Source organism: Bipolaris oryzae (genome assembly GCF_000523455.1).
Source record: "Bipolaris oryzae ATCC 44560 unplaced genomic scaffold scaffold_210, whole genome shotgun sequence".
NCBI classification, from domain to species: domain Eukaryota; kingdom Fungi; phylum Ascomycota; class Dothideomycetes; order Pleosporales; family Pleosporaceae; genus Bipolaris; species Bipolaris oryzae.
Genome location: NW_006911486.1, coordinates 17781 through 41952, shown reverse-complemented (window position 1 = coordinate 41952; position 24172 = coordinate 17781). Strand labels below are relative to the sequence as shown.

The following is a 24172-nucleotide window of genomic DNA, read 5'->3' as shown; positions in this document are numbered from 1 at the left end:
TGTGCTTTGATAACGTGTCTTTAATTTTTGAAATTATAAAGATTATATTTTTATATTTACTTAGCTTAAATGTACGATTGAAATATATCGTTATCGTTGAGGTGATAGGCCCGTGCGGAGCACGGGCAATTTCATTGAAATTCTGCTACAGCAGCCGTTGGGCCCGAGTAGTTGGGAAGTTGAATGAGCTGGCACTTCTCTTAGCAGTAAACAAAATTGCAGTATCGAAAATTTGTATATGGCAGATTGATTATATCTTCAAGTCGACGAGGTCCAAAGGATTGTTAACAAGGCAGAATTAACAGCTACTTCATATTCTACTGCCTGCGATTTTGCTGTGACAGACGGTACTGACAGATTGAATCTGACGCAAAAGCGAGACATCATGTGAGCGTTAAACTATACCTGTACAAGCACCAACCTCAATCTCTCCCGCCCGTTGACATACAACATCTAAAAATTCTGCCTTCTTCATTTTTAGTCTAAATGAAGTTCTTATGTGTATGACCTCTGCAACTGGCATCAAGTCGCAGAAATAAGCCATGTTTATAAACGAACTATAGCCCAGGTCTCAGGGACTTATTGCCCATTTTCGTGGTCTCAATCATCAAAAGATCCAGATTAGACCCCTCTGTGATGTCCTTGGAGTTATGATTGACAAGGTGATGCTGAACTCTCGCTTGCATAATTCCGCACTTCTTTGTGGGCTGTTGATATCAATTCCCTGATGGGTCTGCAGATCATCTTCCCGAAGTATTTCTGTGATGTTTCCCTGCTGAAAAGCTCACATAATGATGAAAAACGCGTACAAGTCAGAATCAGCATAGAGATAGCCTTATTCGCCGTGTCCGAGGCAATGCGGTTGTGACGGCAGTCATGGTTACTGGCCATTTGTAGAAAATCAGGGGCAAAAAGAAGACCAAATCTTTGCTCCCAGAAGAGTCGAACGCAGTAGCCCCACTCTGTAAACAGCCATATACTAGAGCAAAAAGGTTCGGACCGGGGGGTCCTACATCCTTTCCTATCTTTTTGTCAGCCATGTTCTTTATGAAAGAGTGCCCGTTTTTTAAACCTATATAGCAGATAAAAGTCCTTGGTGTCCGGTCTGAGGATAGTGAGGGTGAGTGGCTGACAGGGCAACGGCGATGTATCAGAGATTGCAAACGGTAGGGTGGCATGCCTTGGCTTCACTTGAGTATGCACCACCAACTCTACTAGGATGCCACACTCTATCGGGTCTCCTAATGGCTATCCTTGACAGCGAGGGCTCTTCCTTGCTTTATGGGAGCAATCAAGTTTGCTGTTTGATCCCAGATGTTACGAACATCTTGGTGGAACCATTTCCCTCATCGATTGGGCATGAAGCTTTCTATCCCAGAGAGATGGCTGCCATCCACCAGTATCATTGCACGTAGACATGGTTTAAGAGCAGATGTCTTTCAACGCTAAGGTGTTGCGGCCCCGTAGTCTCAATTGCTGTATGCAAGTTGAGATAAACGGCAGTGCAGGCGAAGATGTGCAGCCTATTGCAAAGCAAACCCTCAAGTCTGCAATAAGACGCTCCCTACTCTGATGGCATGAACAAATGCAATCTGCAGATAGCCCCTCTCACGCATCATCTCTAGTTTCTGGTGGAGTGCAGCCAAGAGGTGCTTGCAGGATATGTTTGCTCATCCTCTTGTTGGACCTTGAGCAATGATTTTCTTTGTTATGCTTGGAGGAGCTCACCCCTTGCTGAACTGCTGACAGGGAGCACTATACTGCACTTATTTCGATAGCCATAATAAGGAGAATTCCATCTTCTTTGCCTTTGGATCATGCGTGTTGTGATGCTGATGGCTGTCGGTTATAGCGCCAGTGCCCTGGCTTCACCTCTCAGTCCCGTCCGTGACTCCGCCGCCATCCCACCAGCATTTCGGGGCGGCCAACGAATCAACGCAACAGGACACAGAGGGCTATCGAAGGCGTAAAAAAGCCTTCATGAACTACTGGGGATCATCTCTTTCCCTTTGCAGTCAGCATTGCAAGTGGCGGTTCTGATGGAGCCCCCCGCCCAGCAGGCTTGACAACAAGCTATCTCTGTTCGACCGACGCAACCTTCGCAGCGCTTCATCGAACTATTTCGCATGACAGTTGGTAAGCTAAGATTTCTGAGTAGAAAGCTCGCTGACCAGGTCTGTATCTGCAAGGGTGGTTGGCAGAAACACCATTCAATGGCCCGACTCCGATGGACTGTCCGACAGTAGCCATCGCCGACTGAGAGTCCTATCAAACTTCCAGAAGCTGACAGAGACCCCCGCAGTGTAGCGATAGTAGCAGCTTCAAATCCTGAAGCTATCGGCACTCGTCGTGATCGCGTGCTTTCTCTCCGTAGGAGCCCCGCCAACGCAATCAGAACCCATGGCTTCAAGGCAACCATACGAACGACGGCGGCATGAGGTAACAAATGGATCGGAAAACTTTTGGCACCACTGAATGCTCATCAGATGATTCCTGACGGATGATCAGGACACTCGCAGCCATTTCGGGCTAGGAGCCCACAACTGACAACGTGTTTACACCCTAATGCGAACCTGCATTGGCGGCAACTCAACCGAGGAGTTCTCAAGAGCATGGAAATGCTGTGTGGACCTGGTTGAACTGGAGAACACCGCTGTGGATCACAGATGTGGTAAAGGCCACAAGATAAACCACGTGTTGACCCTCCCTTGCATATCAGAGAAAGAATGACTGACACAAATCCAGAGCGATCTCGATCGACCTTGTCGAACCCGAGCGGCCTTCCATGCAACGTGGGAGATGGGTTCCAGTGCGCGCGCGGTGCAATTACAACACACCGCACGATTTCTTTCGGAATGCGAATGCCCAGCATGATGAGTCCCAACACTCCCAGAACTTTCTCCGCACAGAGCCCTACTCCTTGACCGTTTCACATCAGTTCTTTTTCGAAGAGGGCCGTCTGCCAAACGAACAGAATGGAAGGCAAGATCCTAGGATAGGACCACAGAAAGGCACAGGCGGCAGGTATGAAGGTGCGAAGCAACAGAGACCAGGCGCTGATGCGAGACGAGAACACACCCGATATGCCTGCCGTTGACACACACGGAAACCTGCATTGTGCACTGGCTCAGCATCAGGCGAGTCGCTTGCTTTCGACTGGACGCCACAGATGCAAAGGAAAGAAAACCAGAAAAAGAAGGGCCCGTAGTGAAGTGATTGGGGCCAGCCGGTATGCTCAAACATCTGTTGCATGGCTCCTGCGACAGAAGTGCGAAGTCGATGAGTGGTTGCACCTCCGATGTTGTCTGAAGCAGTACATCCAGGGAACACAGCGTGGCATGCATATGGCTATCCCCAGTATAAGGTTAACCATGAGTCCACTCAGTCCCCTGCAATGACAGCCAGGGCCAACATGAAACTCAACCCTCGGTAAAGCTTCATCAGGCTTACGTATATGACCAGGTGTTCCCACAACAAACCGCTCATACCGCTCATGCCTTGCGAGTGATGATTTCACTTTCGTATAGACAGATATTCGGTATGTTGACATATCCGTTCGGCTATGAGGCGGAGCCATGGTATCCAAATTGTGGAAGGTCATTCTTCCAGCATCGACGAAATCATGATTGCTGCAAGATGAGGCGAAGACCAAACTCTAGTCAGGCATAATGATATGTTAAGATGCGGATGAACAATCCCGTTTTAGAGAAAGAAGGTGTTTGGGGGCCAAACGGTAATGCCAAAGGTGGCACAATGGGGTATGCAATCTCCATCTGGTGTGGCAAGCATCCCTGGCGCCTTCCGGAAAAGTAACCTCTGATCACACTGCCCAACCTGTTTGACAAGATACTGACATCAACGGTTGCGCATGTATGCCAGAAGATCCTTAGAGCAAGTCACGAATCTAATACCTTGCCATTTGTGAGGTTCAATCTCCTATTCCGAGGATCTCAGGATGATCTTGTTGTCGGCTTGTCGTCAAGAAAGGCGTACTCGATTGCAACAGGCCTCGTTTCCTAGACCGCTATTCCATTGGTATCGTGCGACACGCTTCTACTTCATCACGCCTTTTTCTAACATTGGGAGCAGAAACCCAAAGGTCAGTTCTGACGTCGCCAGTAACCATGGAGTCGTCGAAATTAAGATAGCCAGGACTGAGCATTGTCGTCTCAAACGGCCACAAAACCACAAACTCTCACTAGCGATATGCGTATGTCTCATGGAACTTCAATATTCCTTTCCCCTCCTCTTCGAATCCCATATCCATGTCCAGTCACAACACTAATGATCTAATCAAGAGCAGTGAAGTGGATGAAGGTGGATGTGAATACTGAAACACTGGTTAATCAATCCAAAGATCGACCTTCCATGGCCAATTGAGCCTTCATCGCCGAGGGAAGTTCAGTAACATCATCCACACCACAAGGCGCTCTCGACATATGGCTTAACCCATATCTCATAGACTGGAGAACCCGATAGTTTCTTTCGTGTGCAGCATCTCGGTACTCGATAATCAACGCGGACAAGGGTTGCCTGCGATTGGGATTGAGCGTGCTTCTTTTGCAATGGTGAACCTGGAGCAGAGCCAGGTAACACAGAACTGGGGAGAGGAAAGCGGACCTCACGGCTAACAACCATTTCTCCGCTCCTAGTATTCAATCCCACCCCCAGTGTTGGATATCAGAGAGGCAGGAGAAGTACGGCCGTACACAAAGTCATGACTCCGTGGGATGATCATGCTATCCAGGGATGGTACATGGGTAACGACCTGCGCAAGACTTCGTCATTGTCAACAACAAAGCACATCTCGAAGCGAGACATGCAGCTGTCCAATCTACCGAAAGTTCGCCTTGCCATCTTTGGGCTTTGGCAATTGGTCGGCGTGTCCCCCGGCATACAGATCCTCGAAATGGTGTAGGAAAGTGTGCGCGCCCGGTGTGTATGTGTCTTCCTGCAGCCGCCTGTCACCCCGATATTGAGAGGACATGATACCGCTATCATCGCATGCACATATGCATGTATTCTTCTCCTATTGAGGTTGATGGAAAGAACATTCCGGCACACGGCCCGCAGATGGCTAAGATTGAGCAACGGAAAGAGATGAGACAGCGTACTGACGGAGTGTGTCAAGTTTGTAAGACAGAATGCTTGTGTGGCGATGCTGACCGACATAGAAAGTCACACTTGACCACAATACTGATCTGCTTGTAGGTGAGTCGGATTGCATCGACCAAAGAGGAAGTCCCTTGGCCAGCAGCTAGGTGAGTTCATCAAGGACCTGATGACACCTAGATGCGAAGGATCGTGATGATCTGTCTATCAAGCATTCTCCAAGAGCCGAAAGCCGATGCCATGTTCCGGCTATTCTCTGGCTTTGTGGACAAGGTATGTTGTTATCCGGGTATGCTGACCACTATGCAGACAGCCCTTAGTGTGGTGGGGGTTCGCGGGTTTCCGCTAATGCGAGATCATCAAGCCGCGTCAAGGCCTGCTTGTAATGATCATTCCGGATTTGGAAGGGTCATTTACAGCTGTTCCGATCGATGAAGACTACTGGTGGCTTCTTGTGGTGGCTTCTTGTGGTGTCTCTGGTGATCCCCGAGGGGAGAGTTTCTGTTGTTGACTCGGTGTCTTCGGCGGAGCTCTCGATCCCTTTCCTTGTCAGCGGGGTGCATTAGCCTGAAGCAGATTCGTCTTCTAAAAGACAACAGGTACTCTAGCAAGAGAAGCAAAAGACTTTGTCTATTACCAATGTCGCCGGAGTGGGTAAGCTGAGGAGGGCTTGATCGTGAGGGGCAGGCAAGATTGGAAGCAGCCAACTTCACGCCGGTCCGTGCGCCATATTCCCCTCGAGCAGCTCAGCGACACTACCGGGTATTCGATGGTCTCTGCTCTGTTCAAGGAGCTGCATGTCGTATATATGACTGACATCTTCACCTTCTATAGGTCATGTATAGAGGGAAGGACATCGTATAGGGATTGTGGTTCGGGTAACCTTTGCGGGCCAGCGTCGACAGTACTATCAGTAGCGTGGGGAGGATACAGCAGACTTACAAGGAAACGGCAAACGCTTCTTTGTACTCGGAAGCATTGTTAGTTCCTCTCGCGTGCAGCCTGGGCCCGGTGCCATAGTATGCATGCAGCTAATCGGGAGTGCGCGAGACGCGTTGCTGCAATTGACTCTAATAGCCCACGCGACACCACCTATGGGAATAGGATACGATAGCTTTCTCAAAGCATACCCTCGAGCCATAGAACCGGTTCTCTTAGGCGTTTAGGAGAGATGATTATATGAAGGGTAAAGATGGTTGCGGACCTAACATTACAGATTCACGGACGCGATATCCACAAAGAGATTCTTTATTCTTCCTAAACTCAGTCCTCTTGTACTACGAACCGGGAGTTGCCAACCCCATCTTTCTACACACGTTCTTGGCGTGTTTCTCACGCGGCCTTCGACTTTTTTCGTACAGTCTCTGTCCGATCAACTTGGCGTGAGAATCCAGGAGCAAGTTTAATGTCAAGGATTTCTCTTGCTGACCATGGGCATGAGTAGCCGCTGCACAGTTCATAGGCTGCATTAACAAAAGTGTTCGGTGAACAAACAATGCAAACTGACAGTTCAACTTTCAAGAGCGCAAATGAGCTACAAAGCTTTCTAGATGGGATATGCACAGTATTCATTCTACACGTGATATATCATCGTCACCAGTTTCTCATACGAAATGATACCATGCGAGCATCCTACGGTTCCGCATCCCTACCCGAAATGACACCAGTCAGCTGAATAGCATCATCCACCAAGTTATTGAGCTGATTGAACTCTCCTTGCAGCCACCTATCCAGCACGATTTGGTCTTGGTTAACGAATGATGTACGCTCGGCAGGCAGGACACCGGTGCATTCCTTGAGATCATTGATGTTGTTGACACCGAGCAACGACAGACGCGTGTAGGCTTTGGCATAGTCCTGATCGTTTTGTCAGTTTGGATTCTCGGACACAATGGTTGGAAATACTTACCGCGTTCCATCTTCCTTGTGCAGTAGCCCTGTCGCTGAACTGCGCCCAGGATGTACTTGTCCTCGAGTCCTTGCTCAAATTGATATCGCTTTGGAACTTGAGGACACGAGGCGGGGCGTTGTTGGTGGTCTGAGGGTAGAAGGCCATATCCCATACACCGGGTGTCGAGTCTTGTGGGTCGCCGTCGCGAGTGGTGTCGACAAAGTGCTGCTGCGACGTGGTGTGTGCGCCTACCAGGGCTACAAGGTCATGGGCGTCGATGGTCTTGTCTTGGAACATTTTGATGAGCTGATCTGCCGAGTCCTTCTCTCCAGGCAAAAGCCCAGTGGGGCCCGCTTTGCTGTTGTCTTTGCGGCCAACGAAGGTGCGGAGACGGGGGCCGAGCGGGCAAACGACAGTCGCGACATTGGCGCCGAACTGAATGATGTCTGCCATGCTCATTCCGTACTGATTGTATTTAGTGTACCACTTCTTTGTCTGGTCGGCGATGGCTGCAAGACCATTGTTGTCTATTCTCGACATTTCATCGCTAAGAAGAATACTGCCGTCCGCACCACCGTAGCCGCTGCTCTTCGACCAGACACCTGCATCGTGAAAGCCCAGACGCACAGCCTGGCGAGCGAATTTATTGCAACGACCAGAGGTACCGTTGAACTTGGCTGTCATCTCATATGCGAGCCATTTCCAGTGACAACACAAATCAGCTTTGCAGGCTGCACTTCCGATGTTGCCAACTGGGATCGATGTGTCCATGACGGTGGACTCGGCAGACTTCTGGTCCAGAATAATGGCTTTGATGTCTTTTCCGATAGCTGTGAGCTTAGAATCTGCGAGGGTCTTGAGATCGCCAATAAGTTCTTTAGAAGTCTGGCGCTTCTCGCGAGCGGCTAGGTAGCGCATTTCGGCCATGGTGTCGCCCATGCCGGGGTGAGCTTCGGCCAGGGGGATGCATGCCAGAAGGGCATAACTGAGGTAGGAGAGAGCCTTCATTGTGGTTTATGGTATTGAAGCGAATGGATAAAGGACGATGGCGACTCTGAATCGATACAGTGCTGTGACTACAGCAGCCTTTATATCAACATCTTTCTCCATGCCAGGTTACAAGTTCAGAACCAAAGTCAGCCTATGCATTCCAGAGTCGAAGATGATTTGCTAGACAGCTTAGATTGTAATTCAACCATCAAAGCCACCATGAGCTCTAGACACCCGGAATAGATGAATACGAAGACCCTCGGCTTTGGACCTGGCCTGATGAATGCCGTAGGGCCTTCGTGGCGTTGATCTATCGATTTTGCCGCACTTTAGTTGCATGGTGTTTGACCACATAGTCAAGGAAGAAACATACTTTCTAGTGGCATGGTAGCTGACAGCAGAGCGGGATATGCAGCCTAAATCATTGGTCAGATGAGCAAAGGGGAAGGTAACTTGTGCCTGGATGGCGGATCCTCAGATACGGGAGGCAAAACTAGTTGCAGAAAGCTGCTGTAATACGTGAACTATATTACACACACTTTTTTGAGTCTAGTGTGTGATACAAATTTCCAGCGTAGTTTGAGAGATTGTTACATGGAGAACTTGATTTGCTCCCTTTCTCGTCAGCTTTCCCATACGCTAGGTAATTGAATTTGTGACACGCTCCATGCCAGCGCACACCACAACCACATGTCTTCGAGTTGATTGTGTGGAATTGACTTGTATCCCAGTGCAAACGCAAGTCAACCGGCAAACATTGTCCCGACGGTCAAAAGGGCCGGTATGGCCTTTCAAGCAGATGCAGTGATATATTGAACGAGTACCTGGAACCCATACTTGGCGTGCATACAGCGAGACTATTCTTAGTCATTACTGGTTGAGTGTTTCCAGGTCCAAGGTTGCTAGATCGCGCAGATGCAATCTCGACCCGTCCATGGTGAGACGCTAGATACATTGGGACTTCAGCCTCACCTTTGAAGTAGCTTTGGAGTCTTACCAAACCCTTTCCAAAAGTGTAGATGATATTAGCGATAGGTTAGAGACACATGATGTGAGGAAATCGACCAAGAACGCCAAACATGAAAATTTTTATGGTATGAAAGATCAATGCCATTGCGAGGATACTTGGAACCAGTCGGTAAGTAAGCTTCATAGCAGGGGATGTGCAAAGACAGCGTATATTTAACCGGATAACGTACGTTCAGCTCTTGACCCCCAAGCCAATATCGCGGAACCATAGGAACGTTCCGCGTTTTTTTGTATGCGTTCAATACGCTCGGCTTGTCGAAAGGCGGCTACTTTGTGTTCCCGAGACCGAGGCAGAGGGCAATACTAAGCCAAAGCGAAGAGCACACATCGCGTGACTCGTACTTTCGAGGGGAAGTTTGGTACTCCTAATTTGTTGATATGGATTACAGTATGTTCTTCATGCAAGGGTTTTTTGACGTGCAAAGTGGATAAGCTAGAGGGTAATCAAGAGAGGAGACGGGATACGGCATGGGCATTTAACCCTTTGCCAGGAAAAAAACAAAAGAATGCCCACCACCAGGACTTGTTGAAGTCAGATTCGCTAGCTACCAACGGCCGGACGGGCAAGCTTGATACTTGTATGACGGACAGCCTTGCTTAGCGGGTGGAATAAAAGTCAGGGAATCAGAAACCGCAGCACAACAGGACCGTTGCGAATGAGTTGACAATGGCATGCATGATTGTTGGCGTAGCAAGTAGGACTAACAAGCAAGGTGAGCGAATATGGTGGGGCTGACAAAGGCCGCCATCTCAACTCAGCTTAGGCGGATTCTAATTCAGTCGCTCGCGGGATCCTTCTTCTCCCACAGCCACCGCCTCGCAACACTGACAACGCAACGTAAGAGGAGCTTTCCATCTAATTTCGGACGCAACAGGGTTGACAGCGATGTATGCAATTGTTGTTGTTGTGCGGTGTGGGCCTCTGCATCATAATGCGCGAGAAGACGCGGTAGGCTTCGATGCTGCATTGTCAGCTTTCTAAGGCTCAGCCTTTCTCAGCTGCTGCGCATCAGACGGAGCTAAGTACGCGATCCTGTTCGTTTGTGCGCGGTAGACTAGTATAATTCCCGCTTTCTTCAGCTCTTGTCTTTCTTCTTGCTTGGCTCATACCGATACACATTGTTCCTCAGTCCCCATCGCAGTTGCGATAATCCTATCTTATTGGCTGGCCCTGAGTTACGCCACAATCTCCAACAAGACTGATATGCAAATTTCCAAGATGCGGCGGCTGTCAGGCCTTTTCTCCGGATCCAAGACTTCATTCCAGGTTCTCTCGGATCTCCACCTAGACCACGAATCACAGTACCTCACCTTTCACATACCGGTAGCAGCGCCGTACCTGATCCTCGCTGGGAATATTGGCCGCCTGCTTGACTATGAACAATACCTCGCCTTTCTCATACGGCGATGTAATCTTTATGAAAAAGTCTACCTAGTTCTTGGAGCACTCGAATTCCATGGAGTTGGGTGGATGGAAGGGCTGCAATTAGCGCATCAGCTGGAAAAAGAGCAAGCAACACAAGGCAGACTGGAGATACTCTACGAGACGAGAAGTGATGTACCGGGGAAGAACATTACACTGCTAGGGTGCACCCTTTGGAGTCAGATACCAAAGTCAGACGCAAGCGGTGCTTTGCGCAAGATGCCAGAGTTTGACGAGGTAGATGGGATTCAGGACTGGAGCGTAGAGAAGCACAACGCGGAACATGAGCGAGACCTCCAGTGGTTAGTCGACGAAATAAAAAACCCAAGCGCACGCGAGAGCAGCTTAGCCCCTAGCACTTCTGCATTCAGGCAGCAACGGCAGCTTATCGTTGTCACAGCCTTTGCAGCAGATCTTCGTGGATGCCTAGAGCCTTGGCAGGTCGACGCTCCATGGGCCTCCTCATACGGAACAAACCTTCTAGACAACCCATCCTTCAGTGCTGTTAAGATGTGGATCTCGGGGGCGACAGGCCGAACATGCGAGTTCAAGAAAGGGCAGACGACAGTCGTTAGCAACCAGCGTGGAAGAGTCGGCGAGCACGTTACCGGCGCGTTGAAAGATGGCTTGTCAGAAAAGCAGAAAGTCGGCTTGTTCGACGTCATGCGGGTTGTGAAGATGTAGCAATGCATACTGAGCTTGCCAACTCTTACCATTAAATGGCTGATCACACATCTTTGTGTCTTTGTGCATGAATGCGAGGTACGAGACGCCAGTTTGCCAGCCCCGCAATGCTGGCCAATATCTCCTAACCCTATGACGCTGCCCCGTATTCAAGAAAATACGATGATGCCTGGTTAAGATCAAGTATAGCATTTACACTTTCCGATGCCGTGGCTAGCTACTGTATCTCCCACTTTATTCAACTCCACAGCTCCAGACCTCTTTACCGCCGACATGGCCGACGATACAATCACCTTAACAGCATCCTGTCTTTGCAAGGCGCATGTTCATACCACCACTGTCCCTGAATCTAGCCTCCCTCTGAAGGCGCACATCTGCCACTGTGACACTTGTCGTCATGTGTCAGGCTCTCTATACAGCTCGCTAGCGTTCTGGCCTTCGCCACGCTCTACAGTTGACCTCTCAGGCTACAAGCTCTTCAACTTCAGCCCAGCATTCGACCTTTTGTTCTGCGCAACGTGTTCTACCCCCATGATTGGCGCTTTCAAAGACGAGACGAAGCCGCTGCTCATGGCGACGGGCGCACTAAACAACTTTGCGTGCGATGTGGAAGTGGTGAAATGGTCGCACATGGGATTCATAGGCGATACAAAAGATGGAGGCGCAAGTGTATGGATAAAGTATATCAACGCTTCTGGTCCACCTCTGAAATGTTTCAAGACCGAAACCAGAGGCAACAGCGCAGAAGAGCTGGCAGTTGATTGGCAGTTGCAGTTGAAATCACCAGATACAATTACGGACCGACAAGACGCCATACCCATCCGATGTAAATGCCGAGGCATAGACCTCGTCCTGAACCGCGGCAACTACAATCATGTCGCCACTGATTACCTGCCATGGAACGTGGATCCAGCTAGTAGAAAGCTGAAGACCGAGCTCTGCGGCTGCGATAGCTGTCGGTTGCATACTGGAAACGATGTCTTCTATTGGACATTTGCCGATCTGCAGCACATCTCTTTCCCCCTCTCCGCGGATGAGAACGAGTTTCCGTCAAACATGCAAGACTTGGCTGCTTTGGTCGATGGCAAGGATGGTCGAATTGGTTCTCTGGTATATTATGAATCGTCGCCTGGCGTGCATCGCTATTCTTGCAACACGTGCTCTACGACCATCTTCTATACTACGAGCACGCGACCGCGCTTCATTGATGTAGCAGTAGGTACTCTCGAGGCAAAGGACGGAGCGAGGGCAGAAAGTATATTGGCATGGCAGTTTGACTACGGTGTCGGTCATAAGGAGGATGGAGCTGGAGGATGGCGTGAAGGTTTGTTTGAGAGGATAGAGAAGTCGTTGAAGGAGTATGGCCACACGAGGTCATCTTCTGATTAACTTGATCTGAGAGGAATTTGAGTCAGGGTACATGTAGCGGATACTTGGAGCAAATAAACATAGACATAACATAACAGACCCTAACTCATGGTAGTTGGTCGATTGCTTCCCATTCACGGTCACTAGTGTCTCACTTCATTCCGCCTTCACCACGCAAACGGAATTTACCATCGCTGCGACTTTTGTAATACGAAATTATCCTCTCACCTATCGCTTGTCTGCCAACTTCCCAATCCTGACTCTACATCGTGAAGATTCTCAACACCACAAAAATCATGTCGGAACCGATTCCTACCGTGGCGCGACCGCCAGGCGCCCTATTTCGTGTGGTCAAGACTCTGTCCAAAAGCTCTCAAAGTACAGGGGTATATCTCTGTCTTTCGCGGATTCTTCCTTGTTCCTCTGAGCCCACAATGAACATTGACGAAGACCTTGCGAATCGATGCGCACCAATCCTAGCAGCGTTTGAGAAGATGACTGGGAACGCACGCCTACAGCAACAACTCGGTCTGCTTGAGTATGAGAGGCTTGGAGACGTGTTATACCAAAACATACAGGAAAATCGGACATCATTACTACGTTCAGGGCAGATCGAGATGCTGCCGCAGCTCGTAGTGGTCAAGATGTCTACGGACAAAGAAAAGGTACGGAGAGAAGTTGAGGCGGTAGAAGAGATTCATAGAGTGGCCGGGGTAGTATCTACGCTGCATATAGGGTCGTATATATTGGGATCTCAGCACACAGAGGCGCCAGAGATGTCGTATATGGCTTTGCGCCCTATTTTTGGGCCTACGCTTGAGCAACTCGGTGAGAGGAGCAGCAACGGTAGGAGCGGGGGCATTCCAGACTGGCTGATGGCGCATACATGTATCGGTTTGATTGAGGCGGTCGAGTTCTTGCATGAGCATAGTCTGGTGCATGGCAGGATCGAGGCGTCTAATGTCATGTTGAGCTTGTACCCAGTGTACATGTATCATCGGTATCGTGGGTACCCGGATGTGCAACTGATTGATTTTTCAGATTCCGCATTAACGGGAGTAAAAGATACGGCCCTGGATGTGAGAGGCGTGCTGATAGTCATGGAAGAAGCCATGCTCAAGCAGAGCGATACAGCCCCGTGTGGAATGCCCAGACGGGATGTTCGTGGTCGGACCCGAGAGAAACAGGGCGAGCAAAACCCTCTTCTAGCTCAAATCAGAAACATGACTGCGGCTGATTACGAAGGAGACATGGACATGCAGGGCTTACGAAGGTCACTCATGGGCATAGCAGAAGACATACGACATGCTGGCCCCGAAACGATGCCGAGGGACATTATGAGGTTGCTCCATGCAGATTTGACAACAGCTAGAGAACTCGAGTGCGCCATGCGGAACCCTCTAGTTCTCAAACTGAGGAGCAAGAAGGAAGCGACAAAGGCCGTTACGGACAATGGGCTAGTTGCTGTGGTTGGCGTGGAAAATGTGGAGACGAAGACTAGGGATTAGGCGCTTGCAAAAAAAAGCAAAGAGACAGTCAAAATCAAGGGGAAGCGAACGGATTAACAGAAGATTAGTTTGTAGAGGCCATGGAAACAGAGGGCTTCATATGTTCAATTCGTGTATTCCAAGTGGATAAAAAAAGGCTACAGCCATTCCTGGGGCACAGCTCTTTCTGACCATGTTCTTTCGCTTTCCCATGCTAACCAATCTGACCGCGTCGTAGGCAGCAGACCCATTGCATTGACCTTCCAGATTCCGAGGGCTAACATAAGCAAGTTGCAGGCAATGTAGACGAGTTTGACTCCGAGCAGGCGGCCTGCGGTGCCGGGGGTTTGGTATGGGGCAAAAGTGCGTTGGAGGCCAAGGACAGCGAGGACGGGCGTCTTGAAGAGGGTGAAGACCATGAAGACGGAGAAGATTTGGAGCGTGTTTCCGGTCATGTACATGCCTGATTTCCTTAGTTAGTGAAGGTGGAGGTGTGACGGAAGGCGGGAATAAGTACCAAAAGCATTCATGGGCAGCTGCTTAGCGGGGGCAATGGCGACCTCCCATGCCTTTTTCATCTTGAGCGTGTCCATCTCGTCTGCGGTCGGAGGTACACGCTGGTTCTTGGAGGCCTGAGAACGCTCCTTCTTGGTCAGCGAGGCCGTGTAGCCAGGCGGGTCGATGAGAGCGGGATTCTTTGGCTTGGACGCAGGCGTCGAGTTGAGGTCGACGACCCATTGCGGGGGCGGAGGCGGGGCAGCAGCCATTTGTGCTCGAGAAATGGACGGCGGCTATGGGCGTAGATGTGTGCCTGGCTGTGGCTGTGACTTCAAGACGCGGATGGTGGCGGCGGTGGTGGTGATGTTGCGGCGGCGGTGGTGCGGAGCGCGCCGTAGGTGGAGACGAAGTGCGGGAGTGCTTGGCAGGGATGCACGTCCCCTCCTCCGTGTTGACCGCCGCCGGGCGTGTCTCCATCCATAAAAGTCACCACTCGTCCGAACCCCCGTCTCCCAATCCCCCGGACGCCCGCCCCAATCCCTTTGTCACCCTCGCTACGACATGCGCCACGCCATCCACGCCCGATACACGAGCAAATAAGCTACTGTCCCAAGACCCCGCATCACCACCACCCGCACCCACCAACAGAGAGGGGCGCCAGCTGGGCGAGGGTCCATTTGTTGATTGCGCGACGGCCAGGCAGATATCAAGACAACTAGCCCACCATGAGCCAGGGCGGCCAGGATGCGAAGCTCTTCGCGAGGGTACGTCTGCTGTTCATCCCTCCACCATGTTTCTCCCCTACGCTTTCGACAGCCCGCGCTTACACCCATCGCCCGTTCCACAGGGCAAGGTCGCCGAACTCCGCCTCGAGCTTAACAGCGGCGGCAAGAAGGACAAGAACTTCTCGGCAAAGAAGACGGCCCTCAAGAAGATTGTGGCAAACATGACCATGAGCAACAACGACATGGTCGCCCTCTTCCCAGACATTGTTGGTTGCATGCACATCCCCAGCCTGGAAATCAAGAAGATGTGCGTAATACTCTGATTTTGCTTCATGTGCCCTGCTGACGAAGATGCAGGTGCTTTTTGTACTTGGTCAATTATGCCAGGATAAAACCTGAAATTGCCCTTAAGGCACTGCCTATCATACAGGAGGACATGAACGACAGTAATCCCCTCGTGCGCGCCCTTGCCCTACGCACAATGTCCTATGTGCACGTCCGCGAATTTGTCGAAGCCACTGTTCCCCACCTCAAGAACCTTCTCAAAGACGCCGACCCTTATGTGCGAAAAACCGCCGCCTTTTGCGTCGCTAAACTCTACGACCATGACCGACATCTAGTCGAGCAGTCGGACCTCATCGATAGGCTGAATGGCATGCTGAGAGACGAGAACCCCACCGTAGTGTCTAGTGCACTCGCCAGTCTCATGGACATTTGGGAACGAAGCGAGAACATCAAGCTCACCATCGACTATGCCAGCGCCTCGAAGATTGTCTCCATCTTGCCAGACTGCTCTGAATGGGGCCAGACATATATACTCGAAGCCATGATGAACTATGTTCCTCAAGACAACAGCGAAGCCGCTATCCTCGCCGAACGCATATCTCCTCGCCTTTCGCATTCGAATTCCGCCGTCGTTCTTACCTGCATCCGCGTTATTCTTTACCTAATGAACTATATATCCGACCAAAAGGTCATCACTTCTTTATGTAACAAACTTTCCCCACCGCTCGTCACCCTCCTTTCCAAAGGTCCTGAGATTCAGTATTTGGCCCTTCGCAATGCGCTTCTCATCCTGCAACGCCGACCAGAGGTTTTGCGCAACGATATCCGCGTTTTCTTCTGTAAATACAACGACCCCATTTATGTCAAGGTCACCAAGCTCGAGCTCATCTTCATGCTGGCCACTGAGCGCAATATTAAGGAGGTGCTGACTGAGCTGGCAGAGTGAGTTTCTACTCTTCAACTCTCCTTGACCCATTCGACTAACAACAACTAGATATGCCACTGAAATTGATGTCGATTTTGTCCGAAAATCCGTCCGTGCCATTGGCAAGCTCGCCATCAAGATTGCTCCAGCAGCCCAGCTCTGCATCAGCACTCTTCTCTCACTCGTCAGTACAAAGGTATCGTACATTGTGCAAGAAGCGACGGTGGTTATCCGGAACATCTTCCGCAAATATCCCAACCAATATGAATCCATCATCTCGACACTGTGCGAGAACCTCGACTCGCTTGATGAACCCGAAGCAAAGGCCGCCATGATCTGGGTGATTGGTGAGTATGCAGACCGAATAGAAGACTCTGATGTTCTTCTCGAGGATTTCCTGGACACATTCCAAGAAGAAACACACGAGGTGCAGCTGGCTCTTCTCACGGCCACGGTCAAGCTGTTCATCCAGAGACCTACTCGAGGATCGGCCATCGTACCCAAGGTGCTCAAGTGGGCAACGGAAGAAACAGACAATCCCGACTTACGGGACCGAGGCTATATGTATTGGCGTCTTCTTTCCTCGGCACCCGAGGAAGCGAAAAAAGTGGTCATGGGGGAGAAGCCTCCGATCACAGCTGAAGAGTCTGAGAAACTGGACCCTAGCACTCTAGAGGAAATGTGCCTTAATGTGGGGACACTGGCAACCGTCTATCTCAAGCCAGTCAACCAAGTGTTCCGCAGCGCACGGCCGCGAAAACTACAGGATTCGCCTGCTTTACAAAAGGAAGAGCTGCCAACGTTCAAGGCAGCTCAACAAGCCCGGGAGCGGTCTGCAGCCGAGCGGACTAAGCTGGACGTGACGACGAATGGCAATGGCAGTCTCAGCCCTAGCAATGGCAACGGCAACGGCACGGGCATGGCGGGTGCCGTGAATGATGCCGACATGTATTTTGCAAGTGTGGGTCGACAGAGCTCGTTTGGCGGAAGCCCAATCACTGCAGATCCAGTCGGGGGGATTGGAGGGGGGTGGGTGGTTAACCAGAATGAGCCGCAGCACATGGTGATTAGTCCAGGAGTCAACGATGGAAATCAAGACTTGCTGCTTTGAACTATCTGCAGAGCGGAGTGTGTACATAGACTAATAATACACTTACAAGTCAGACATGACTCGCCATTTCCATCAGGTCCGCGACATACCAGAAAAGTATGCTTGAACCGTAGGCTAGAGGAAACACCAAGCTATCAAAAGAACTGCACACTAACGTCGTATAACTTGAACCACTGCCGCAAATGTGTACCTCGCTCGGAAAGAAGCATGCCCAAGGCTATCATTAGCATGCTCAGCAGCCATGAACCCCGCCTTTGTCTGCTCTTCAGTCATCAGCCAGCAGTGGTGCCCTCTCCCTATCCTCGCTGACCACGTGGCCGCGCGGGAAAGGATCACGGCCCAGCAGACCGGGCACGCCAACAGCAAGACTGAGCACGAACAAGAGACCGCCAATAGTAAAAGCGAAGATCCACTGCAATTGCAGAATATGTGGGCGAGTGAGAAACTGACCCACTCCCGTTGCTAGATTGGGATAGTGTTAGCGGATAGTCCTTTTTTTTTCATGTGTTTTCGTGCAGGACGAAGAGAAAGGAAAAGAAAAACAACGTACAAAACGCCAGAAGGGACAAGGCAAATCCCATGGTGTAGTCCTTGTAGGCCACAAGGAAGAACAAGCCAAAAGCAAGCCACCCCCAGATGAAGAGATTGCAAACAATGCGGAAAGCCTCATGGTTGGTGTGCAGGGCAATGGCACCGCACCAGTCGAGGGCGACAAAGTTCCATGCAAGCGGGCCGCTGACGATACCAATGTGGATGGCGCGGGGCGTGGTGCTGTGTCGAAAGTAGGCAAAAGCCAGATTAAAAAAGTTGATGACGAGCAGGACCTCTGCGAGCCAAAAGTGGCTGCGGACGAAGAGATTGACAAAGCCAAAGAGCAGCAGGTTGTTGGCAATAAAATGAGAGCCAATATTTGCTGCTGCGGTCACGTACACCGTGTCGCTCATGTACAAGGCGTAAGCATACACGAGCTGCACGGCAAACAGAATCAGCCAATATATCGACGTGAAGAGGCTGCTTTGTGCAAATGGCGTGGGGATATTGTTTTTCCAGAAGCGGTGGGCGCCGTGGCCACTGGGGGCATGGAACGTGTAGTAGAAGGTCGTTATGACAAGGAGGAGGTAGCTGAGCGATGTGGTGATTTTGTAGAGGAGTATAGCCTGGGAGGAATGCTCATCGCGCTTTGCAAAGGGATTCAGGCTGCTGCGGCTTGAGCCATTGCTTGTGGGCGCAGATGACGCCATGGCAGCTGATGGTGGGGGGGGAATGCCGACGTTTACTGCAAATCAATGGAGACTCGAAGCAGACTTGACTGTGCTCTATGGCGGATGGAAGAGTGCCGGGGAGGGGGAGTAGCACGAGGGAGGGCGAAGAGGTAGGAAGAGGGGAAGAGAGGGGAGAAGAAATAGACAGCAGAAGGTAGGTAGGGCTAGTAAATAAAGAGGCGGAATGTACCTGCCTGGGATGAAACGCATAGGTACATACGACTACGCCACGCTCGCTTGCTTCGATCCTTGCAAACAAAAGAGTACCCGCTTTACCCTTTTGCCCTTGCCTCGCACCCAAAGCACGTCAGCCAGCCCTTGGCCCACGGCAGCACGGCCAAGCAGGAAACAACCCGGAGATAATAAAACGACAAAGATCAGCAGTGGTGAGAAAGTTTAGAACCCGAAAAGAGAAAAAGAAAGACGAAGAAGCAGCGCTCCCCTCTCTCCCCCCTCATACCTTGCCTTCATCTCGTCTGGTGCACATGGTCACCTCAAGCACGGGCATGGGGAGACTAGTGGCCAAAACCCAAACGTACGTCACACACGTACGCTAACGGAGCCATGCAGGCCGCATGTCGCGCCTTGGTCTGTCTTGCCATGCCTGTCTCTTAGAAGGGTAGTTCCCAGCCATGATTGGCAGACGGGCCGCCCACCCACATACAACCCTTGCACCCTTGTGAATGCGGGGGGACTGCAGCCATTGCCGTCAGGTCACTGCCCGCGTAATGCAATACGAACACTGCACGAGTACCACATGAGTACGGGATGGACAGATGGGCGCTTAGCCAAGATAGCCCTACATGCCTTCGCATATACACACACACACACACATACCACCAATCATCAGTAGACAAGAGGGCGGAAACTGCGTCCTGTGATCCAACACATTAATATGATAATTCAACCACATACACAGCCATGACGCGAATAATAAAACGTTCCCATTGGACAAAATTGCACCATCGGCGCTGACCACTGCCCAATGGTCAGACTGGGGTATCTTCTACGTGCGCACAAGCCTGGGCAACTACTACAAACCACCACCAACACTAGGTGTACACCTGGAATACTACTCTACAAAAGTCCCACGCTAAGCAATCGCTACCTCGAGGCTTAAATTGAAAGAAGGCCCGACTCATCAGCCCTTGGACCCTCAGATCCACCTCACGGCTCTTGACCCGATTCGCTTGCGCAGTACAGAAAAGGGAAGAGAGGAAAAAAAAAAGAATCCCCCGCTATTTGCCAACAAACACCCGGCCAGACATTGTCAGACAGATACAAGAATCCGACATGCATAACCGAGAAATAACCCCTCTAAATTACAATCGCTCTAATCTTGAACACAAATGCATACCAAAAACAAAACTAACTCGTCCATCAAGTCGAAACAAGGGTACGGCCAACACGTCGACAAGTGCTTTAGCGAATGCGTCTATCTGGCACCCTATTCCTTCTTGGCCCCTGTGCTCGTACCTGTTTGCCCTGCTCCATCAGAGCTCGACGCAAAAGGTATTGCGCCATTCGCCGTGAAGACGGGAAGATCACTCCGCTTGCTCGGAGGTGACATGGGTGCCAGCGCAGCCATGTCCGTAGTCTCGGCGTGAGTGTTGGCCACCCACTGCAAGGTTGCCGACGCTTGCGGGTCAGAGACATTCGATGGCGCTGCAAAACTCGGTGCAGTACCAAAGCTCTCACTCGTATAATTGACAAACTGAGGCATGCTCGCTGGTGGTGGAGGCGGTGGTGTGTCGGCACGAGAAGGTGGCGAAGCGTTTGTCAATGGTTCTGCCACGGTAACAAACGACGGCATTGGCAGGTGCTCACGAATCTGCTCGGGAGTTATGGCCATGTCGTGTAGCTCCGTCGGTGGCTGCACGATTCCACCAGAAATCCGTCGATCAACTCCCGGGGCCCCATCTAGAACTTGGGTTCCATCAGGAGACTGTGGGGTACCGTTTTGCACCAGTCCAGATGCAGCCTGAGATGAAATCGGCTGAGGCTGTTGCAGAGTCGCCGCGGCAGCAGCTTGCACGTAGGGATCGTCAGGCATAGGTATAGCTGTAGGTGCCTTCGATTCCTGGGGAGAGGTAACCCTGGAAGATTTCATTGCCCGTCCTGTGCCTTTTTTAGCAGTGCTCGTCGCTTTTGCTCCAGACTTGGCAGGAGCTGCGCGAGCCGCTGGCGTTTTTCGTGTCCCGGTCTTCTTTGAAGCTTCTGCAGCCTTGAGCTGTTCTTCTCTCTCTTTTTCACGAGCGTCATGCTCCTCCTTCGAAGGCATTTTCAGTGTAATGCGTTTCAGACCAGAGGTCAGTGCCTCAACATCGTCATTCTCCTTACCCTTGAGTACGGCATTCGTGCTGGAGTAGTCTGATTGCGCGCGTGGTGCAGAAGGACGCTGAGGAGCGCGAGCTGCAGCCACTGCTGTCTGGCCCCGTGCTTTCTTCAGACCAACCTCATTGACGGGCGCTGCTGAGGGAGCTGCACCTCTTCTGTTCGTTGCTACATTGGGCTCACGACTCGAGCTTCTACGGTCTCCTATTGAAGACACGCTCGAGGCAATACTCATGCGACGCGAGGCAGATGACACTGGCGGAGCCTCGGTGCTGGCTGGAGCGAAGTCAGCGATGGTCTGCCTCCTGCTTGCTCGAGACTCCTTGTGATGCGACTTCTCGTCTCCCGAGCTACGCTCAACGTATGAAGGCGCAGCTTTGCGGCCACGCAACTGCCGCCCTGACTTGTCCACATGTACAGACGTCAGTACTGGCGGAGCCGGTTTCTCTTTCTTTGCTTTTACTTCCATCAGGTCTTCTGGCTTGTGGCTACGCGTCTGTCGATCAGTAGGAATCAACAGACTGCTGAGAGCGTGGGCAGCAGTAGCCCAATCAACCTCTGGTGGAGGAGGTGTGGGCGCTCTCGAGGGACTGGAGGCATATTTGGCAGAGAGATTACGGGTAAGCTTGGAAGGATCAACGACTTTGGCAACAAAAGACTGCGTGGGCGATGAGAAGTGAGCATTAGGTCCAGGGGGCGGCTTCTTTGGAACGGTCAAGGGAGCAGGGTTGACAAGATTTTCGAGTTCTGTTAGATGGGTCGAGTGCCACCAAAAAGGATCATACCCTAGAGGCGTCGCTTCCGTCTCGACAGACTGCATCAAGACATGCTGATCGTCGACACTGAGGGCACTAAGTCGTTCGCGCACAGGAGACGCAAGGCCTGTTGTGAGCTTGGCGTCGGTCCAGACTTGGCCATCTACAAGACCACTGAGATGGCTCATGACTCCACTAGTGAGCGCTCGGTCGCTATAACCACCTTCAAGAACGGAGATGACACGGCCTTGGACAGATGTACCCTCCTCCTCAGCCAGGCGGACAACATCACGAGTGAAACGGGCGTAGAATTCGGTAGGTACGTTAACAGAATGACGCTGCATGCCTGCAGTCTCCCATTCGCTTGCGTCGAACCCGGCAGACAGGAAAATAGCAGCCTTGGGTGCCGGATGGTTTGGTGAAGTTCGTAGACGATTGGTGTGATGCCTGAGATACTGCCGTGTCTTCTCGAGCAGTACCATGTACTTTTCTTCGTAGATGGCCCAGAACTGTTCCACAGTCTTCCAGGGCTGCAAATGCACGTTCCAGATGGACTGGCCGTGTGCGTTATCGATACACAAGCTGGCGGCCTGGACCTTGTCGTCATCACCGTCTTCGCAGGGATATGAGTTAATATCGTGCAAGCTGAAGTAGCCAATGGATGTCTTCTTCCAGTTGGGTGTATTCTTGGACATGTTGTGTACCTTTTTGTTTCGGGCCCAGGCGATTGCTTGCGACCCATCTCCGTGGTGTAGGTCAAAGTCGATGATGGCGGCGTGGGTGAGGTTGTACGTCATTATGGCGTGCTCAATGCCGACATGTACATTGTTGATCCAGCAGAAACCAGAGGGGAAGTCGTCAGAGCAATGGTGACCTGGAGGACGAATGCAGACAAAAGCCCGTGAAGGCCCGTCGCCTGAGCTTGTGCCCTGGAAGACAGCATCAACGGCATCCAAAACACCTCCGAGCGCACCCTGAAAGGCATTCAAGGACTCGGGACATAGGTACAGGTCTCCAGCATGCAACTCCTTCTTCGACGCCTGTCCTGAGACTGCAGGCGAATCCCGAGCCAGTTCCTTGCCTGTCGAGGCCAACTTCCTCTCGGCGTCGTCGCATAAGGACTTGAGTTCATTCATCCACTTTATACCGTGTACGTTGGTAACGACAGGCGACGTAATGTCGACAGCGCGTGAGGTCTTGCGGATCTTGAATGGGACGCGGTCCGGAGGGTTGTGGTGTGGATGGGGTGGGTGGCTGCCGTCTGCGTGTCGCTCTCCCAGCCGGACATAGGCTGTCGATATACCCAAGACACTGGCCAGGATCCTCTCTGGCCGCTCCATGATGAGGCTGAGGGTGCTCTTGGCCGTCTTGGGCCTGGAGAAGCGGTGGCCGTAGCATTGGTCGTGGACAATGACGACGGTGCCCGCGTTGACGGCGCCGGTGATGCCCTCGTGGCGGGCCAATTCCTTTTTGAAGTAGTCAAGGGCAACGTCACAGGCGCGCAGGGGCGGCTTGTCTTGGTGACACGAGGTGGCCAGCGGGCTCTTTGGCATTGGCGACTGCATCATGGGGTTGAAGGACGCACGGCGCGAGGCAGAAGCCCGAGGGGCGTCGCCGCGTAGGGATGAAGTGGACGACTTTCGGGTGAGGCCCGGCGTCGAGGAGCGGAAGCTGGCTACGCTAGGGCTGCGCTGGATTGAGGGGGTAGCCTTGAAGTTGGGCGTCGAGGGCGCACGGCGGGGTGGTGTGGGGTTGAGGACGGCGGGCGAGTGCGGCTGCGGGTGCGGCTGGGGGAGCGGCATGTTGGTGGTAGTGGTGGTGGTGGCGGCGGCTGTTTGCAGGGAGCGGCGCTTCAGCGGGAGTGAAAGGAGGTTCGCGTCATTGTTTGTTGTCGTTTGCCTGGCTGGCCGTGGTGGGGATGGCGCTGCAGCGGGGCTTGACTGTCGTTGGCTCTGCATCCTGGCACTGGGAGGCCGTGTCGCACGACCCGGATTGCCCCGTTGGCGTCGTCGAGGCCCGTCTCGCTGGCAGACGTCTGGTGGTGTGGAAGAAGCAACGGGCGCTATGACGGAAGAACAAGGTCGCGTCGCCCTCCCTGCAACCCAGGCCAGACCAAGTCCCACCTGCGCCTAGTAGTAAGCGAGCGAGCGAGCAAGCTGCAAGCCCCGAGCATCTGTTCCTGCATCCATCCACACTAACAACGCTCCCAGAGACACGCCATGACGTCTACGAGCCTGTATCAGGGGCTGGTGGAAGTGGCTTCAGTGTGAGTGTGTGACTTGGAAGATGCCGG

At 51.8% G+C, this 24172-nt stretch overlaps 10 protein-coding genes across 10 annotated transcripts; 5 read left to right on the top strand and 5 right to left on the bottom strand.

The window, feature by feature from the left end:
• Positions 1–2785: 2785 nt before the first annotated feature.
• COCMIDRAFT_30198 (uncharacterized protein) lies at positions 2786–3097 on the top strand (the record flags this gene model as incomplete). Its single annotated transcript, XM_007694323.1, has 1 exon — positions 2786–3097. The coding sequence occupies one exon, from the start codon at positions 2786–2788 to the stop codon at positions 3095–3097; it is 312 nt and encodes a 103-aa protein (XP_007692513.1).
• A 1637-nt stretch (positions 3098–4734) lies between these two features.
• COCMIDRAFT_107458 (uncharacterized protein) lies at positions 4735–5172 on the bottom strand (the record flags this gene model as incomplete). The annotated part of the gene is made up of 1 exon (XM_007694336.1): positions 4735–5172. The coding sequence occupies one exon, from the start codon at positions 5170–5172 to the stop codon at positions 4735–4737; it is 438 nt and encodes a 145-aa protein (XP_007692526.1).
• Positions 5173–6744: 1572 nt separating this feature from the next.
• COCMIDRAFT_107413 (class II peroxidase) lies at positions 6745–8011 on the bottom strand (the record flags this gene model as incomplete). Its single annotated transcript, XM_007694335.1, has 2 exons — positions 6745–6969; positions 7022–8011. The coding sequence occupies 2 exons, from the start codon at positions 8009–8011 to the stop codon at positions 6745–6747; spliced, it is 1215 nt and encodes a 404-aa protein (XP_007692525.1).
• A 2215-nt stretch (positions 8012–10226) lies between these two features.
• COCMIDRAFT_107422 (uncharacterized protein) lies at positions 10227–11129 on the top strand (the record flags this gene model as incomplete). Its single annotated transcript, XM_007694334.1, has 1 exon — positions 10227–11129. The coding sequence occupies one exon, from the start codon at positions 10227–10229 to the stop codon at positions 11127–11129; it is 903 nt and encodes a 300-aa protein (XP_007692524.1).
• A 273-nt stretch (positions 11130–11402) lies between these two features.
• On the top strand, positions 11403–12518 carry COCMIDRAFT_30195 (uncharacterized protein; the record flags this gene model as incomplete). The annotated part of the gene is made up of 1 exon (XM_007694322.1): positions 11403–12518. The coding sequence occupies one exon, from the start codon at positions 11403–11405 to the stop codon at positions 12516–12518; it is 1116 nt and encodes a 371-aa protein (XP_007692512.1).
• Positions 12519–12793: 275 nt separating this feature from the next.
• On the top strand, positions 12794–14005 carry COCMIDRAFT_107438 (uncharacterized protein; the record flags this gene model as incomplete). Its single annotated transcript, XM_007694333.1, has 1 exon — positions 12794–14005. The coding sequence occupies one exon, from the start codon at positions 12794–12796 to the stop codon at positions 14003–14005; it is 1212 nt and encodes a 403-aa protein (XP_007692523.1).
• A 137-nt stretch (positions 14006–14142) lies between these two features.
• COCMIDRAFT_107434 (uncharacterized protein) lies at positions 14143–14751 on the bottom strand (the record flags this gene model as incomplete). The annotated part of the gene is made up of 2 exons (XM_007694332.1): positions 14143–14447; positions 14502–14751. The coding sequence occupies 2 exons, from the start codon at positions 14749–14751 to the stop codon at positions 14143–14145; spliced, it is 555 nt and encodes a 184-aa protein (XP_007692522.1).
• A 521-nt stretch (positions 14752–15272) lies between these two features.
• On the top strand, positions 15273–17528 carry COCMIDRAFT_107423 (uncharacterized protein; the record flags this gene model as incomplete). The annotated part of the gene is made up of 3 exons (XM_007694331.1): positions 15273–15514; positions 15565–16434; positions 16487–17528. 3 exons carry the CDS (start codon positions 15273–15275, stop codon positions 17526–17528), a joined length of 2154 nt encoding a protein of 717 aa, XP_007692521.1.
• Positions 17529–17793: 265 nt separating this feature from the next.
• COCMIDRAFT_107407 (uncharacterized protein) lies at positions 17794–18769 on the bottom strand (the record flags this gene model as incomplete). Its single annotated transcript, XM_007694330.1, has 2 exons — positions 17794–17990; positions 18079–18769. 2 exons carry the CDS (start codon positions 18767–18769, stop codon positions 17794–17796), a joined length of 888 nt encoding a protein of 295 aa, XP_007692520.1.
• A 1468-nt stretch (positions 18770–20237) lies between these two features.
• COCMIDRAFT_107427 (uncharacterized protein) lies at positions 20238–23837 on the bottom strand (the record flags this gene model as incomplete). The annotated part of the gene is made up of 1 exon (XM_007694329.1): positions 20238–23837. One exon carries the CDS (start codon positions 23835–23837, stop codon positions 20238–20240), a length of 3600 nt encoding a protein of 1199 aa, XP_007692519.1.
• Positions 23838–24172: the final 335 nt, after the last annotated feature.